Source organism: Trichomycterus rosablanca, chromosome 16 (genome assembly GCF_030014385.1).
Source record: "Trichomycterus rosablanca isolate fTriRos1 chromosome 16, fTriRos1.hap1, whole genome shotgun sequence".
In the NCBI taxonomy this organism is placed as follows: domain Eukaryota; kingdom Metazoa; phylum Chordata; class Actinopteri; order Siluriformes; family Trichomycteridae; genus Trichomycterus; species Trichomycterus rosablanca.
This window is the reverse complement of record NC_086003.1, coordinates 29,004,106-29,021,604: the sequence shown is the minus strand read 5'-3', so window position 1 is coordinate 29,021,604 and position 17,499 is coordinate 29,004,106. Positions and strand designations below refer to the sequence as shown.

Below are 17,499 nucleotides of genomic sequence, written 5' to 3'. Positions count from 1 at the left end.
GAAACATGTAAAAACCATTAAAAAATGTGATTTTTATATAAAGTGGAACCTTGATTTAACAGATTCTGGATTTAACAGACAAAATCTGGAAAACCGAATGTCCAGTCCGATCGTTTAAAACTCCCGAGAGAAGTGTTCCAAGACCGGTAGTTCAATCAGCCACTAGCCGGCGCACGTCTCTCTTTTTACATAAGCCACCAGCAGGGCTTCAGACTCAAAATAATAGATACTCTATATGATATACACCGATCAGCCATAACATTAAAACCACCTCCTTGTTTCTACACTCACTGTCCATTTGATCAGCTCCACTTACCATATAGAAGCACTTTGTAGTTCTACAATTACTGACTGTAGTCCATCTGTTTCTCTACATGCTTTAGCCCCCTTTCACCCTGTTCTTCAATGGTCAGGACCCCCACAGGACCACCACAGAGCAGGTATTATTTAGGTGGTGGATCATTCTCAGCACTGCAGTGACACTGACATGGTGGTGGTGTGTTAGTGTGTGTTGTGCTGGTATGAGTGGATCAGACACAGCAGCGCTGCTGGAGTTTTTAAACACCTCACTGTCACTGCTGGACTGAGAATCGTCCACCAACCAAAAATATTCAGCCAACAGCGCCCCGTGGGCAGCGTCCTGTGACCACTGATGAAGGTCAAGAAGATGAGCGACTCAAACAGCAGCAATAGATGAGCGATCGTCTCTGACTTTACATCTACAAGGTGGACCAACTAGGTAGGAGTGTCTAATAGAGTGGACAGTGAGTGGACACGGTGCTTAAAAACTCCAGCAGCGCTGCTGTGTCTGATCCACTCATACCAGCACAACACACACTAACACACCACCACCATGTCAGTGTCACTGCAGTGCTGAGAATCATCCACCACCTAAATAATACCTGCTCTGTGGGGGTCCTGACCATTGAAGAACAGCAAGAAAGCAGGTTAAAAAGGTATGTAGAGAAACAGTCAGTAATTGTAGAACTACAAAGTGCTTCTATATGTGAGTGTAGAAACAAGGAGGTGGTTTTAATGTTATGGCTAATCTGTGAATATATATATAAGTTACCAAGAGGAGGACACACGAAAAGGTCTCAGGCTGATTATATAAACTTCACTCATTTTGTGATCACTCAATCTTTCATAATAGGAAAATATTGAAGTGTTTTTATCTACCTCTGTTTTCAATTCAAACCTAAACCAGTTTAATTGTAGTGAAATATCTAACCAGGGTAACAGTGTGGATAACGGACATCAGCTTGGTTCGTCTGTTTAATTTGGTTCATTTAAAGAAGTACAATTTAAAGAGCTAACACTTAAATAGTCTCATTCAAATTAGACGGGGTGTCCCAATACTTGAGTCCATATATTGTATCATTAGGGGGAAGCCGCACATTTCATTTTTGGTCGAGCTGTTCCTCTTAAAGTTACAGAAGGTCCTTAAATAAGGGGCTTTAAGAACGGATTTATCAGTATGTTGACCTCCGGCTGACCACCAGCCTGCTGATGTTCTTCTTTACTCTTATAAACTTCTTATTTATTTTCACTTGTATAGTTTCGGCTTCTGAAAGACGAAGCAGCGATGTCGGTCACCGTGTGACTTAATTTAAATGATGTATTTTCTTGTAATATCTCATTTTGTTCACTGATCCGATTCTGAGATGCAGATTCATGTTCAATCTGTCGGACAAAAGTGTAAAACCTTTTTTTAATAAAAAGAGAAAATGGTTTCTGCTGAGTATCTTCTGTTTAGTGCTTAAAGGAACTTTCAATGATAGCTGAGACAATAGAAATTGAGACAAAACAAAGAACCTGGTAGAGTTTAATGTATCCTGCTTTTATATAATGAGAGGAAAATGACACTGACAATTTAATAGTGAATGTTTAATTACACTAAATGCTCCAGGATGCCCTAAAAATACAAAAGCAAAAGTACCAAAACCATCAAGTGATTTAATTAGTCACTAAAACTACATGAATTAGTAGATAGTACAGAAACTAGAGACTAGTCTGATTCAGTTTTCATCTGAACTCTAATACCTCAACACACACACACACCTATTTAACACACCTATTTCTAAGGAAAACAAGAATTGTATAGCTCTAGACCAGCAATGTCAAACTCAAGCCTGCCAGTATGTAGGATGCATACTGTTGATACTACGAGTCGCAAAATGCATTGCAACAGCAACCTTACCAGGACCTGCAAGCCCAGCTGCACCTTTCCCACACTCTACTGCACATTCATCCGGGGTCAAAAGTCAATTATGCTCATGTAACCTAAATATATTTCCCCATTTGACTTCATCTAATATTCTGTTTATCCCATTTAATAAATGTTTAAATTTTTGTTTATGCATTTTCTTCCCTTTTATTGCATATCTACCCAGTTGTATTATGCTTCCTCTCCACTCCCTGATTGAGGAGAGCGAGACTTGACACGCCCCCTCCGACACGTGTGCAGTAGCCGACTTCATCTTTTCACCTGCTCGAGGCAGGTTCATTTGCAAATCAGCTTTGTGTATGGACAGCCACACCCTGAACAATGCATTATTCCTCGACCCCGTGCAGGCGCCATCAACCAGCCAGCAGAGGACATAACTGCCTCAGTTATGAGGAGTTACCTTGTCCGGCTCCCACCCGTTGTTTATGTAGGCACTAGCCCAACCGGATGGCAGAGCTGAGTTTCGAACCAACGAGTTCGAAATGTCAGCTCTGGTGCACTAGCGTGTTTTACCACTGCGCCACTTGAGTGCCCCTTGGTCCCGGTTTTTAATTTTGCCCTTTCTGTGAATGAGTTTGACAGCTCTGCTCTAGACTTTTCTGCAGATCTGGATTCTGCTTTAGTCTTTATCAGTTGAATCATGCAGTAAATAAAGAAAATGAAGATGTAGGATTTTATTGATTTAATCTCTATGTAATATTACTGATCTTAAACCTACCTGGTGCTGGTCTGTAGGACCTAAAGTTGGGTTACAACATGATTAACCTATCAGAACTTAAAAGCCAGCCATCATTTGGTTAAGTTGTGATTTTGTTGTATAAACAACACCTAGAGATTCCAGGTGTTCCGGGTGTGTTACAACCATGGTAAACTAAGGAGCTGCTCACAAAAGCTGAATAAAAAGGGAGATGGATATGCAATATGTGAAATCATTTTTTTTATTTAGCAGGCAGTGTTTGTGTTTAGATATTTATGCCGAGTAAGAGTTTAATAGAACCTAAATGTTGGAAACATAATGCAGTTTGCATTATTATCATTCTGAACAGTCGGTGATTGATCAGACTCAAAACAAGAATTAGAAATGTAGATATTTATTTTGGCAAAATAAACAGATACAGAGACATACAGTAAAATATAAACAGTTGAAAAAGTGCTCAGCACAAACAACTGAAATGAGCCTGAGGGTTTTACTGGCAAAACGGAAAAATAAAGAAAATAAAGATTTAAAACAGCCAATAGTGAAAAAACAAGCTTGTATAAAATCATGATATGAAACTGACATAAAAGCATCATCTGCGAATATCTGACTAAAAACGAATTAAAAACGAAGCTGCACATGAGCGTTTGACCTACAGGTGACCAGAAATGAAGAACGATCCACGGTTCGTGGTGAATTACAGCATGTCTTTCACAGTGGAGTTCAGGACCGAGTCGAAACTGGCCTTCTTGGAGAGCTCGGTCTGTCGGGAAGAACAAACACACCGGTGCATTTTACAACGCAGGACGTTTATAAAAAAAACGGATAAAAGTGAAACGTTATTAAAACCCAAAGAAAATCTCTGAATCCCACAGAGCTACAGGACTGAAGGGAAAAGCTCCGGAACGATCCGGAAATGAAAGTGGGGTCTGAGAGAATCAGCAGCAAAACACACTGTGTGAACAGACTGTACGACACTCAAAACAAGTGCGTGAATGTAAACAGTGTCAAATTATAACTCCCTTTTTCTCCCAGTTTAGCGTACTCGATTCGTCTTTCACTGCTGGGGATCCCCGATTGCGTTCGAGGAGGGTATATCGCTGCTCATGTGCGTAGTCCTTCTTTACACCCGTGCTTTTGCACAGACGCCTCTATCTGCTAACCAGGGTCCCTGCACAGCGTTTGAAGACACCACCCACTTAGTCCGGTCATCCCACCAATCTGTGTCTGCTGCAGGCACTGCCGATTGTGCCCACTAGATGGCGCCCAGCCATCGGAGCCGAGATTCGAACCGGGGTGTTCAGAACTGGTGTGGTAGCAGAATATTCTGCTGTACCATCTTGGCGCCCAACCCATAGTTTTACCACAACCTTGGGTCTCAATCCATCGTTGGCGAGGCCCCAGATGCAGCCAGTCACATCTGTATGACGCTCGACCAGCCAATAGCACCGCTACGGATTTGAAGCCTGGATCCCAGCAGTAGTGATCCAGCGGTACAGTAATCAATACGTATGTATATGTTTATATCTATACAGATAGATAACAACACTCTGGGGAAGGTCTTGTCCTGTTCCAGCATGGTTGTGCTTAAAGTTGAGGGATATGCATTGACAAGTTTGGCAAGAGAAACCCTTCTGGGATGAATCGGAACACCTACCTTAATTGGAAATGGGGGGCATTTAGCAGACCGCTTTATCCAGTTTAAGTACAGTTACAGTTTACAGAACAATTGGGGGTTAAAGGGCTCAACAGCGGCAACCTGGTAGTGGTGGGGCTTGAACCAGTGACGTTCTGATTACTAGTCCAGTACCTTAACCACTAGTTTAACTTTGATCAATATTGTGCTAAAGATTTTAAGAGTGGCGTCCTCATAACTGCACTGCTAGGTGGTGTATGTATCAGGTGTGTAGGTGGTGCCTGTAACTGGTGACTCGGTGTAGAGAGCTAGCCAAATTCCTGCTTCATTATACACAGTACTGAGTCTGTACTCACAGTAAAATCAGAGTAGGTGATCGAGATGGGCTTCTTATCGCCGTTATGCTCCTGCAGCGGTGTCCGGGGCCCTGAGCTCGTCTCAAGCGTTTTGACCCTCTGCTCGGTCACAAATAGAAAGAGAACAGCAGTTAAAACAAGTACAATCAGATTCTATCACACGAAAACACTGTAAGGACGGATCTGCTCACAGATCAGGCGGGATTATAGGTGATATTTTTATGCAACGGCGCCCTCTAGAGCAAATCCAAAAAAAACACATCATGCTTTTTGATGTTGTGCTTATATACACCGATCAGCCATAACATTAAAACCACCTCCTTGCTTCTACAGTCACTGTCCTCTTTTTACTCTGTTCTTTAATGGTCAGGACCACCACAGAGCAGGTATTATTTAGGTGGTGGATCATTCTCAGCACTGCAGTGACACTGACATGGTGGTGGTGTGTTAGTGTGTGTTGTGCTGGTATGAGTGGATCAGACACAGCAGCGCTGCTGGAGTTTTTAAACACCTCACTGTCACTGCTGGACTGAGAACAGTCCACCAACCAAAAATATCCAGCCAACAGCGCCCCGTGGGCAGCGTCCTGTGACCACTGATGAAGGTCTAGAAGATGAGCGACTCAAACAGCAGCAATAGATGAGCGATCGTCTCTGACTTTACATCTACAAGGTGGACCGACTAGGTAGGAGTGTCTAATAGAGTGGACGGTGAGTGGACACGGTGTTTAAAAACTCCAGCAGCGCTGCTGTGTCTGATCCACTCATACCAGCACAACACACACTAACACACCACCACCATGTCAGTGTCACTGCAGTGCTGAGAATGATCCACCACCTAAATAATACCTGCTCTGTGGGGGTCCTGACCACTGAAGAACAAAGCATGCAGAGAAACAGATGGACTACAGTCAGTAATTGTAGAACTACAAAGTGCTTCTATATGGTAAGTGAAGCTGATAAAATGGACAGTGAGTGTAGAAACAAGGAGGTGGTTTTAATATAGCAGCAGAGTCACTGCTGGACTGAGAATAGTCCACCAACCAAATATATCCAACCAAAAGCGCCCCGTGGGCAGCGTCCTGTGACCACTGATGAAGGTCTAGAAGATGACCGACTCAAACAGCAGCAATAGATGAGCGATCGTCTCTGACTTTACATCTACAAGGTGGACCGACTAGGTAGGAGTGTCTGATAGAGTGGACAGGGTATTTATATGCAACAGGTAACGGCCGTGCTCTTATTGGGGTCTTTTCAAACCCTGGAATGTGTGTGCACCCATTCGGGGCAGCAGTTACCTTGGCTGAGAGTGGAGGCTTGCCCGGCACACACAGGAACGTGCTGGACGCGCTGCTGGTGCTGCTGCTGCTGGAACTGCTCACCGTGGTGGTGCGCAGCGCTGACTGATTAGGAGTCTAACAGGAAACGGAAACAGAAAGAAGATTTAAGACCGGGACTCGAACACGATTCAGAATTAAACGTTTTTTTAATGTGCAGCACCTTTCTGATCTTGCTGGGAGTGACGCTGATGTTGGTTCCTCCGTGTGGTCTTTTGCTGGGCGTTTTAAACTGGGTGTTATCGGCTTTCTTGGACATCTGTGAATCAGTGAAGGTCCGTCGACGTGTCATTAAAGCTGAGGCATATCAATGCACAAAATATTCACACATAAAACATATGGTAACTTACACGCTCGTTCTTCTCCTTGTCTTTCTGGGAGCGATGCTCTTCCCACAGCTTTGAGATGTAATCCATCACCCTCACACCTCGCATCAGAAACACCGAGCCTTGATTCTTCTCCCAAACCTCCACACGCGAGTTCAGATCCTCCTCTAGCTGCGTGTAAACACACACACAGACGAAACTAATTTATTTATTTATTTTTTTGGATTTTAATGCCATGTTTAACACGTATGTGTCACTTTATGGCAGGATAGGTATTTATTTTATCCTGTCCTTATAATTTGGGCTATTTTACATTTTTATATTCATGGCTGTGAGGTAGGTTAAGACTGCTCGGACTTATTTTCCAAGCGTTTCCTCTCTCGCTTTCCAAGTTTCCTCTCTACTGGTGCTGACCCCCACCCCGACTGAGGAGAGCGAACTGACACACACCCCCCTTCGACACGAGTAGCCGATCAGCTTTGCGTACGGAGACCCACACCCTGATCGGCATTATTCCTCAACCCAGCCAGCAGAGGTCGTAATTGCACCAGTTTTGGCGTCCCTATCCGGCTTCTTCCTTCCCTGTATGAACAACAAGCCAATCGTTGTTCATGTAGCTGCCCAGCCCAGCCAGATGGCAGAGCTGAGATTCATGATTCCATGATTTTTTTTATGCGACCCAGTCGACACAAACAACGCGTCCCACTCTTTTTGCTCAGCTCTGTACAGTACAATCTGGTTCCACTGTAGTTTAGTAGATGTAACATAAAGCCTCCACAAGGGGGCGTTCACGTACAAGATAATTAAATTATCATTATTTTTCTCTGCAACCCATTTGAAAAACCCTGTTCTAAACTGCCCCAAAATTGCATTAATAAAGTCTGTAAATGTATTTAAAATAAAAACAAGTGCAAGTGGGGAAAAAAACTCATTTGTTAAACCAAAGTGACAATACAATGCAAGCAAGCAATTGAGTGTAAAGGGCCTTGCTCAGGGGCCCAACAGCAGCAACTAGGCAATATGAGGCGTCCAAGCAATCATAAGGTAATTAAGTTAGTGTGAGAGACTTTTGTGCTGTAGTGAGCTGTGCTGACAATGTTTGATGTGTGTTCACATATTAAGCGCATTTAGTGCTTCTCTACACACGTGATCATCTCTACACTGCACTTTACATAGACAAACTGTCTGGAGCAGAAAACTTTACTGGTTTGTTCTATTAGAGTTTATTTCTTTCTTTATAAACTCAGCGAACTCTAAAGACGCCCGGTTACACTCGCGATTGGTAAGATGTTGAACAAGACGGAAGAGAATTTTCGTCCTTCTATTAACTATTAAGCTGTGCTGTGTATCGTAGCTTCAATTTACTCTATCAATTTATGAGTGTTATTTAATGACTGCCATGAAATGTTTGGCCTTTGTTATAAAGCACAATACAAATCTGAGAGGAGAGCTCAGTAAACCTGACCAGTGTGCAAAAATAAAAGTACACGCAGCAACTCGGCGCATTAGCATGCGTATGGTTTGATTTGTACCTTAGGAAGCAGCTTCTGCACTTTGGCTCGGTCCTTGCTTTCCTTCAGCAGCGCTCCTCCTCTGTTAGAGAAACGGTTCGGATCTGCTGCCTTTCTCTGGAAAACAATCATACACCAACGTTTCACCCTCTGCTCAAACGGAAACACCATGAAGATCACGTGTATGTTCATGTCTTCAGCAGGTACCTCGAAGTCTTGGAAGAGAACCCAGTGCCTCTCCCATTTCTCGATGCTCTCGAGTAACGGACGCGCCGACTCGTAAAACTCCTTCACCTTCAGAACCTCCTGGTCATGCAGGCTGAGCAGCTCCTCGGTGTAATTAGCTGAAGGACGAAACACGTGCACTTGAGAAACCTTGACATTCTGGCTCGTTCATTATCATGTCGATGCATTAACAGTCCCATTTGGCCATTTCTTACAGTGGAATAGTGGAAAACTACAGCTTCGTTCTCCACGAAACTAGGGGTCAGTACATTATAGTCTTCGTTTTATGGTTACTCTGGGACTAGTCTCCCAGGATTCCTTGAGCAAGCACAACCAACACACCCACGTCTTTTAGCAGGTCCGCTAGCACATTACCTTGCCCGCTCTTAAGGCCTAAAGTACTGGACTTAGATGGAGCACATTAAAAATGCTATGGACAATTACGGACGACACAAGGCTCACATCAACTGCGTTATGCTTCCTCTCTACTGATGCCGATCCCCGCCCTGATTGAGGAGAGCGAGACTGACACGTGTGCAGTAGCCGACTGCATCTTTTCACCTGCACGAGAAGCGGCGGATCAGCTTTGTGTACGGAGAGCCACACCCTGTCCACATTATCTTTCGACCCTGTGCAGGCGCCTCAATCAGCCAGCAGAGGTCGTAACTGCATCAGTTATGAGGTCCCTGTCCGGCTCCCACCCTGCATGTAAAACAAGCCAATCGTTGTTCACGTAGCCGCCCAGCCCGGGTCCTTTCTGTGTCTCCTCCGGGAGCACCGGTTTCCTCCCACAGTCCAAAGACATGCAGTCAGGTTATTTAGAGATACAAAATTGTATCTTAAAGACTTGAACTGATGAATCTTGTGTAACCAGTAACTACCTGTCCTGTCATAATGGTAACCAAAGTGTGTAAAAACATGACGTTAAAATCCTAATAAATAAACAGTAGTTACAAATCAGCTGGGGTGGAAAGTATAAACTTAGGCTTAAGGGAACCCTGGGAAATGTAGTAAAACACCACAGACTCTGTAATGAAATAATTACAGTATATCTAAAGCTTTAACAATTAGTCATGTGATTCCTTAAAATTCCTCTTCAGTGTAACTTACAGTCACAGAAGTGTGCATTAAAAGCTTCTCGCTGCTCCGGGCCGAACATGCACTTCTCCCAGAGAACCACAAGCTCCTGGCGGACTTTATCGATCACCTCCTCCAGCTTGGACTTCTGCAGCACTTCCAGACTATCCACAGCACGCTGCCACTGCAAGGTACATAGACGTCCACGTTTTGCAATGTACCACGAACGTTTGGTTTAACATGTGTTTGATTCATGTATGAATGTAAAGGAATGCTAATACTGTAGGTTACACTTTTTACACATGGTTTCCAAAAAACAAAAAAAGCCCTGGAATGCTGATTCATCACGTTTTTTTGTTCCCGATTCCGATCATTAATTTTGATCCCGATCCGATACCGAGTCTCAAACCGATACTTGTATTTTCTAGATATTGTCTAGATAAGAACTAGACAATACTGTTCACACAGTGCACACTTCAGGTACATAATAGTTATTCAAATTAATCCAGTGTACATGTTTAACAACTGAATAGCTCTGCAGTGCTGAAGGGAAAAATGCTGCATCCAAACTATTGGCTTAATGTTTTGTATTTTTACAAAATCAATCAAAATGATTGAGATAATTACAGTTTTACTTTAAACTTTACATTCGAAGAAAAAAAAATCTGTTTAATACAGTGATGCACTAAAAATGAACAGAAATCTGTGCAGCAGCTTAACTTGAATATAAGAAAAAAAGTTACTTAAAAGCATTACAGTAAAACCTGAATACCAAAATAAAATGGACAGGCTCTTTTGTTATGAAGGAAAGCCAGTTTTTAAAGTGCTTGTATTGTGACAGTGGTTTGATGGACGTTTCTATGCGAAGTGAGTGTGTTTTGACCCTTTGGGGCTTCCATAGTGCATGGACAAGCGTGCTGTCCGGTATTTGGTACCGTAACAGAAGAAGTTAATAAAGTGTTCTGCTCCCGACAATATGTGAATATAGCGTGTATTTATTTCTTTATTAAGCGAGTGCATCACTACGTTGTTTTGTAAACCGGAGTGATCCTCGACTCACACACCATATAAACAGTAAAATTCTACAGTAATGAACGCAGCTCTGCTCCCACCGCCTCGTGAAACGCTCACAGTGCAGACGTTACACTTCACTGCTGGACTTGTTTCACTTTCCAATTCAAACTATTTCGACACAGCGGACATGCTGACGTAAAACAAAAGATCGGATTATGATCGGCATTAGTAAAGCCGATTCCGATCAGTTAAAAAATGCCTTGATCGGATCGGGACATCCCTACAATCATCTGTTGACATCACCTGTTTGGAATCACATCATTATTTAGTTTTTTTTCATTATTTAGATCTACCGAACAGAATCTGAGCTCGTACCCTTCTGATGTCATCGCAGAGAGTGGTCGGCGCCTCCCGCTTGAATTCCTCGGCTTCCTCTTCGGGACAGCCCAGGCGATACCACAGGCTCGTAGCTCGATCCTTCAGTTTGTCCCGAGAGGAAACGAGGGATTCCCTTTTCATTTCCAGCTGCATAAAACAGAGGTTCAGACACAGAACACCACCACCACCACATTATACTTTTTAAAAAACCAAAAAATTAATTAATTATTCGATTTATTTATGGTTTATTGACATTTTAGCCCATAATAGGCCATTTCATGGCATCCTCATGTTGGCGTTTACAATATAGGTCTGAGATGAAGAGGTTGTATTGCTGCGTCCAGGATTTTCTTAGGTGGTTTCCTCTCAAAGATGCAATTTAGGTTCTTTTCTAGGGATGCCACTAATGACTATCTACTACTACCACTATCGATTAATCTACAGATTATTTTATCAATTAGTCGATTAATCTAAACGATTAATTTTCCTCTAAAAAATGTAATTCCGAATCTCATTTAAGCATCTTATATTTTACCAACAAACTGTACGGCATAATAATACGGCACAAAACTAAATGTAAACAGGGTTTATGTTCATATTATTACATTCTCAAGCGCTCCATATTAAAACAAGTGCGGCACTTGTATATGGCACACAACGCAAAGTGCTTAAACTTATAGCAGAAATAAAAGTGTTAGATGTAGCCACGTCTCATCAAGTCCAACGTACAGTAACGACAGAATGAGCCCAGATTCTAACCTGCACATTCACTCGATATGCACTTCAAATTCTAAGCCACGTAAACACAGTGGTGAGTGTTCGGGAGCATTCACACGAGAAGCTTTTTACGCTTTGAGCAAAACGCAGCAAAGCGTACTGCGGTCTAACCGAGCTCGCTAAGGAATACGGTATTCCAAGATCTCCGCGATTAAGAAGCGTAATGAAACGATATAGACGTGCAACATGGCGCTGGTGCCGCTGTGGTACCATCGAAGCTCTGCACAGTGAACAAACCAGCTTTTAGTTTTGGGTCTTGGAAAACTAAGCTTTTCTTTGAGCTCTACAATCGGCCTCTGACGGCTGCAGGCGGTGTTTTTTAGGACTGCGCTTAATGCCAGCGACCGGACCAAATACGACTGAGGTCCTGCACACAGCAGGTAGTGCTGAGGGAATCATATGAACGCTTATATGAAGGGAGACGTTGTAGAAATTAAATAGGATCATTTATAAACATAGTTTAAAAAAAAAAAAAGCATCGACCTAAAATATTGACGTCGTTGACGCTCATCGACTAGGTCAACCAATCGCGGCAGCCCTATTCTTGTCTTTCTAATGCATTAGTCTATGGGGCTATTTATAGGGCAGTCGATTCGGTTAATGATGTGCTTTATTGTGAGTGATGAGCATGCTTATATGCATATGTTTATATATCTCACTACACACAGTCACGATCGTAGCAAGGACGTAAACATTAGCAGATCTAAAGCAACCGTTCTACACCAACGTTCGAGCAGCACCTGAGCGAGCAGCAGTTTAAGAGCTTTTATGTTGTCGTGTGTCAGCAGGAAGATGTCGGTGTCGGACGATACAGACTCTCTCTCCAGGCTGGTTTCAGGTTCATGACCCATCTCATCCATCAGACTCCTGATCTCCTCCCGGAGCCCAGAGAAGACCTTCACCCGGCTTTCCTGTAAAGAAAAGACAAGGCACACGGGCCGTGTTGAATGATCGAGGTCCCACGGTGAGACAGAACAGCCAAGGTCAAGGTAAACTTATCAGAGAGCCCTCTGATATGTTCATTTATAATTTATTATTATTAATTTATTATTATTAGTGCATGATCATCTTATAGCTGGTCGATTTGTTTAACGTTTTGAAGGAATTTCCAAAACTTGCATTGAGAAAATGAATAATGAATCAAGGTGTTGGACCAGTAATCAGAAGGTTGCAAGTTCAGTACCCGCTATCGCCAAGTTGCCGCGGTTGGACCCCTGAGCAAGTCCCTTAATTTATAGGTTAAGAAACTCCAGTGTCCTGTCTCTGACCTCAGCACCCACTGAACATCAACTGACAACATACATACTTTGTAAGTAGACTTTAAATATCACATTAAGGGTCAGACTATTGTAATACCAATTGCTTTTGAAATGGGACGTCTGACAAGCTCATGGTCAGGTGTCCAAATGTACGTCCACATGTTGCTTGTTGCTATAAACACAATATCATGGCCCACCCTGATCACTGGTACAGAAAGAGGAATGAAACTGGTGCCCGTGTACCTTTTCCTCACTGAGTTGTTTGATGTGGGCTCGTAGCTCTTGTAGTTGGGTGCGGGAGGGCATGGTGGCGCTGGGAATGTAGTACGGCGTCACACACAGCGTCACACAGAGCTCTTCATCCTCCCGCCTCAGGTCATTTAGTTCCCTCAGCCGTTCGTTCTTCTCCTTCTGTAAAGTCTCCAGGCGACAGCGCAGGTTCTTCTCGATCTGCAGCACCGTCAGTTCTTCCTCTGACTGCAACGAGGAATCACACCGTCACTTACTGGGATAACGCTGTGGGCTCGTTTCTCAGTGTTAATGTTAATGCTTCAGCAGACCTAGACATTCTGGACAATTCTATGGTACCAACTGTATTGGAACAGTTTGGGGAAGTTCGATTTCAGTTCCAGCATGACTGCAAGGTCATGAAAGCATGGTTGGGTGAGTTTAGTGTGAAGAAATGTAATGAACACCTTAGGGATGGACTAGAATGGGTATTGCAAGCCAGACCCTCTCATCCAGCATCAGTCTGACCTTACAAATGCTATTCTAAATAAATGGGCAAAAATGTCCACACACACTCCAACATTTGGTAGAAAGCCATCCCAGAAGAGTGGAGGCTGTTATAGCTGCAATGGGGGATCACTTCCATAATTAATGCCTATTAATCTAGAACGGTATTTCATAAAAGTCTCTGTAGGTGTAAAGTGTAGGTGCCCCAATACTTATTTTCCATATAGTATTCACTGATCAGCCATAACATTAAAACCAACTCTTCTACATCCACTCCATTTTATCAGCTAGAAGCACTTTGTAGTTCTACAATTACTGACTGTAGTCCATCTGTTTCTCTACATGCTTTGTCAGCTCCTTTCATGCTGTTCTGCAATGGTCAGGACCCCCACAGGACCTCAGGATGATTCTCAGCACTGCAGTGACACTGACATGGTGGTGGTGTGTTAGTGTGTGTTGTGCTGGTATGAGTGGATCAGACACAGCAGCGCTGCTGGAGTTTTTAAATACCGTGTCCACACACTGTCCACTCTATTAGACACTCCTACCTAGTCGGTCCACCTTGTAGATGTAAAGTCAGAGATAATCGCTCATCTATTACTGCTGTTTGATCTTCTAGACCTTCATCGGTGGTCACAGGATGCTGCCCACGGGGCGCTGTTGGCTGGATATTTTTGGTTGGTGGACTATTCTCAGTCCAGCAGTGACAGTGAGGTGTTAAAAAACTCCAGCAGCGCTGCTGTGTCTGATCCACTCATACCAGCACAACACACACTAACACACCACCACCATGTCAGTGTCACTGCAGTGCTGAGAATGATCCACCACCTAAATAATACCTGCTCTGTGGTGGTCCTGTGGGGGTCTTGACCATTGAAGAACAGGGTGAAAGGGGGGTAACAAAGCATGTAGAGAAGCAGATGGACTACAGTCAGTAATTGTAGAACTACAAAGTGCTTCTATATGGTAAGTGGAGCTGATAAAATGGACAGTGAGTGTAGAGACAAGGAGGTGGTTTTAATGTTATGGCTGGTCATGCTAGATTAGCACTGGCACAAATTGAATAATTGAAACTTACCTTGTATGGTTCCATCGATAACTCGAGACACAGAGTTTCTAACTGTTTCTGAGTGGTGATGATGCTGGTTCTGATGCGATGCCTTAGAGACTCCTCTTCAGTGATCATGTCAGTCAGCAGATCCTTTGTGGAACGTCAGTGAGAAGCACAATTAAGTAAAACGGAAGGAAGGAAAGCATGCACAATCAGGAAATTCCATTATGAACAAATTCAGCACTGCAGCTCACCTCAATGTATTTCTTTACAGCCTGCATCCGCTCGATCCTCTGATCCTCCATGATACCGATACTGTCCCAGATATCCACCAGCTTCGCCATGGCATGATTGATGCCGGTCACAAGGGAGAACGCTAAGGCTTCACTGCACAGTTAACGTGTGTTAGTGGTGTTTGAGCTTGGCAGATTACCGACAATGTAAACTAGCCCCGTATTTAATGTGGTGTCTGAACATGACTTTAAAATTCCAAAGTTATTTAGAACTCCTAAGATTTTTTTGTACAGTAGAATACTACAGTACAACACTGCAAAATTTAAAACAAATGATGTCAAATTGACACTGGGCTGAGACTAGAGCCAGTGATTTTCCTGTGCCCATATAAATAGGGTCAATACAACTGCACCCATTATGCTGAAGTACATTTTTTGCCACAGACAGAAAGAAAACACAAACTATCTCCTTAAACTGGTAGAAACATGTTTGGATGTAACTAGTGAACCAACAAAACACAAGACTGGCACTTGTTATAAACTTCCAGAACTAAGGAAGATTTATAATGCATTGGGCATAGAGGCTGTAATACTTACAAAAAAAAAGCAGCCACTGATGCAAAATCGACCCAATAACTTACAATTAAAATCAGTTTTCTGATTAGATATGGCCACAATGACCAGAAATTACGTACATTTGGTGACGGGGCATTCAGTGTCGCTGGCCCCAGGTTGTGGAGCTACGTGCCCGCTTATCTGCAGCCGTGTTCAAAACCCATCTTTTCCAGCTGGCTTTTGGGTGACCCAGAACTGTGCCACATGTTTACGTTTACATTTTTATCCAAAGCGACTTACGGTACAGTGTACGGTCTGAGCAATTGAGGGTTAGGGGCCTTGCTCAAGGGTCCAACAGCACAGCAGCAACCTGGCAGTGGACTAAGGTGCTAGTCCAGTACCTTAACCACTAGGCTACGGCTTGCTGTTTATCGATTGATTGATTGAGTACTTTATTGATCCCCGAAGGGAAATTGTGGTGTCGCAGCAATAACAATGACGACAAAAAACATCACACAGTGACATTACAATGAGGTAAATAAAGAATCAAAAAATTAGGACAAATGTACATACAAGATATAAAATCTAAAAATATACATATATGAAGAAAATAAAATATAATAATATAAAAACATCTAACAGGACAAGAAAAAAGAAAGGGGGGGGGGGGGGGGGGGGGCTGAAGGTGCAGTTACAGACGTTGTGCAATTTGACATTTTTAAATAAAAATATAAATAAAAACAGTTCCCTGTGCAAAAAGTGAGTTTAATTGTCTTTCGTGGGTTATCGTGTTATAGGTTCTGCGTCCCTCTCTGGCAGAAATGACTTCCTAGTGTTTCCATATTTATAAATGTGTATTTTATTTAGAATTTTTCCTAGATTTTCTTTATTTTTATTGTACAGTGTCCTTGGGTGTCATCAAAGGCACTTTTCAGATAAAATTTTATTATTATTATTATTAACTATGTTTGGAGGAGAAAAGCTAAGGCAACCCAACATCACTGTAACTACTGTCAACATGACACTGCTAATATTATGCACTGGGCTGCTTAGCATTTGACCCAAATTAAGCTTTCACTTTCAAAGAATATAAATGTGGTGAAACTGGGCCTTGAGAAGTCTGATAGTGTTAATAGGTGTTGGCACATCGTCTAATCATTCAGTCACAGAAAAGGAACAGTTGCAGACTTAATAAACCCCCAAAACTGCCATAATATACATTATATATCATACACAAGTGTATAGTTAATATACTGTATGTTCACTAGCAGCTCGTGAGCGACCGTTAAAATTTGAATATTTGAACTGGTTTTTCAGTTAACGGCTGAGATTTTGTTATATGCTGTTTGTTGTGCGTAGATATATATAAAAACTATATTTACCTATATATAAAAGCTTACTAATATTGTAATAAACGAATGTTTCTTTTTATACAAAATTAAAAAAATTAAAATAACTTCATTATGTACATTTGCAGTAACGTTTTGTGATTTTCGCTTTAGACGTGCTAACTATGCTAACAGCGTTCGAGAAAGTAGATCCACACGACTAAGCGTTAATTAAACAAATACAATTGTGCCGAAAAATACTGGAGTTTCTAAGTACAAAATGAACATTTTAAGTGTGAAATAGACTAGAGCTAGAAAAGAAGACACATTAATATGGCCGTGTATAATACCATACTAAACAATACGTCAAATTAGTGACCACACCATCATTTGGTATACTGTTTAGTATGGTAGTATGCGATAGCGAAAAATCTTTTGGTGAATTCAGAATAAAATACATCATATCTACAGCAAAATCGACGTTACTGTCAAACTGTTGCTCTTGGGGTAAAAAAAAAAAAAAAGTAAACATATACACATGCAGTGAAACTGACCTTTTCCGGCTCCCCATTGTTTATTTAAACCAGGTCTACACCACCTCTCACTTCTGTAAATATTAAAATAGCTCGGAAAAGAAAATAAAGTCCGCCGCCCAAGGCGAACACAAAACACTGCCAGGGTGCAGAAAAAATTTGAATTGGGCCGCGTTGAGGTCTTCCTCATTTAGGGCTTCCTGAATCACTGAACACAGCAAAGATCCTCACTGCCATCTGTTGGT

The 17,499-nt window shown here is 42.3% G+C and overlaps 1 protein-coding gene across 1 annotated transcript; it reads right to left on the bottom strand.

Moving 5' to 3' along the window:
* Nucleotides 1-3,302: 3,302 nt before the first annotated feature.
* zgc:86764 (uncharacterized protein LOC797431 homolog) lies at nt 3,303-17,436 on the bottom strand. The gene is made up of 14 exons (XM_063011736.1): nt 17,276-17,436; nt 14,860-14,992; nt 14,633-14,755; nt 13,063-13,296; nt 12,301-12,471; nt 10,781-10,930; nt 9,425-9,575; nt 8,297-8,433; nt 8,111-8,206; nt 6,603-6,749; nt 6,416-6,511; nt 6,214-6,330; nt 4,917-5,015; nt 3,303-3,687 (listed from the first exon to the last, which is right to left on the bottom strand). Exons 1-14 carry the CDS (start codon nt 17,290-17,292, stop codon nt 3,622-3,624), a joined length of 1,737 nt encoding a protein of 578 aa, XP_062867806.1. The 5' UTR covers nt 17,293-17,436; the 3' UTR covers nt 3,303-3,621.
* Nucleotides 17,437-17,499: the final 63 nt, after the last annotated feature.

Bases quoted from the DNA above. Each gene is read 5' to 3' on its own strand.
- zgc:86764 (XM_063011736.1), bottom strand. The intron at 8,207-8,296 runs GTACCTGCTGAA...ATTGTTTTCCAG, and splicing joins TTCTCTTCCAAGACTTCGAG to AGAAAGGCAGCAGATCCGAA. The intron at 5,016-6,213 runs GTAACTGCTGCC...GTGACCGAGCAG, and splicing joins AGCCTCCACTCTCAGCCAAG to AGGGTCAAAACGCTTGAGAC.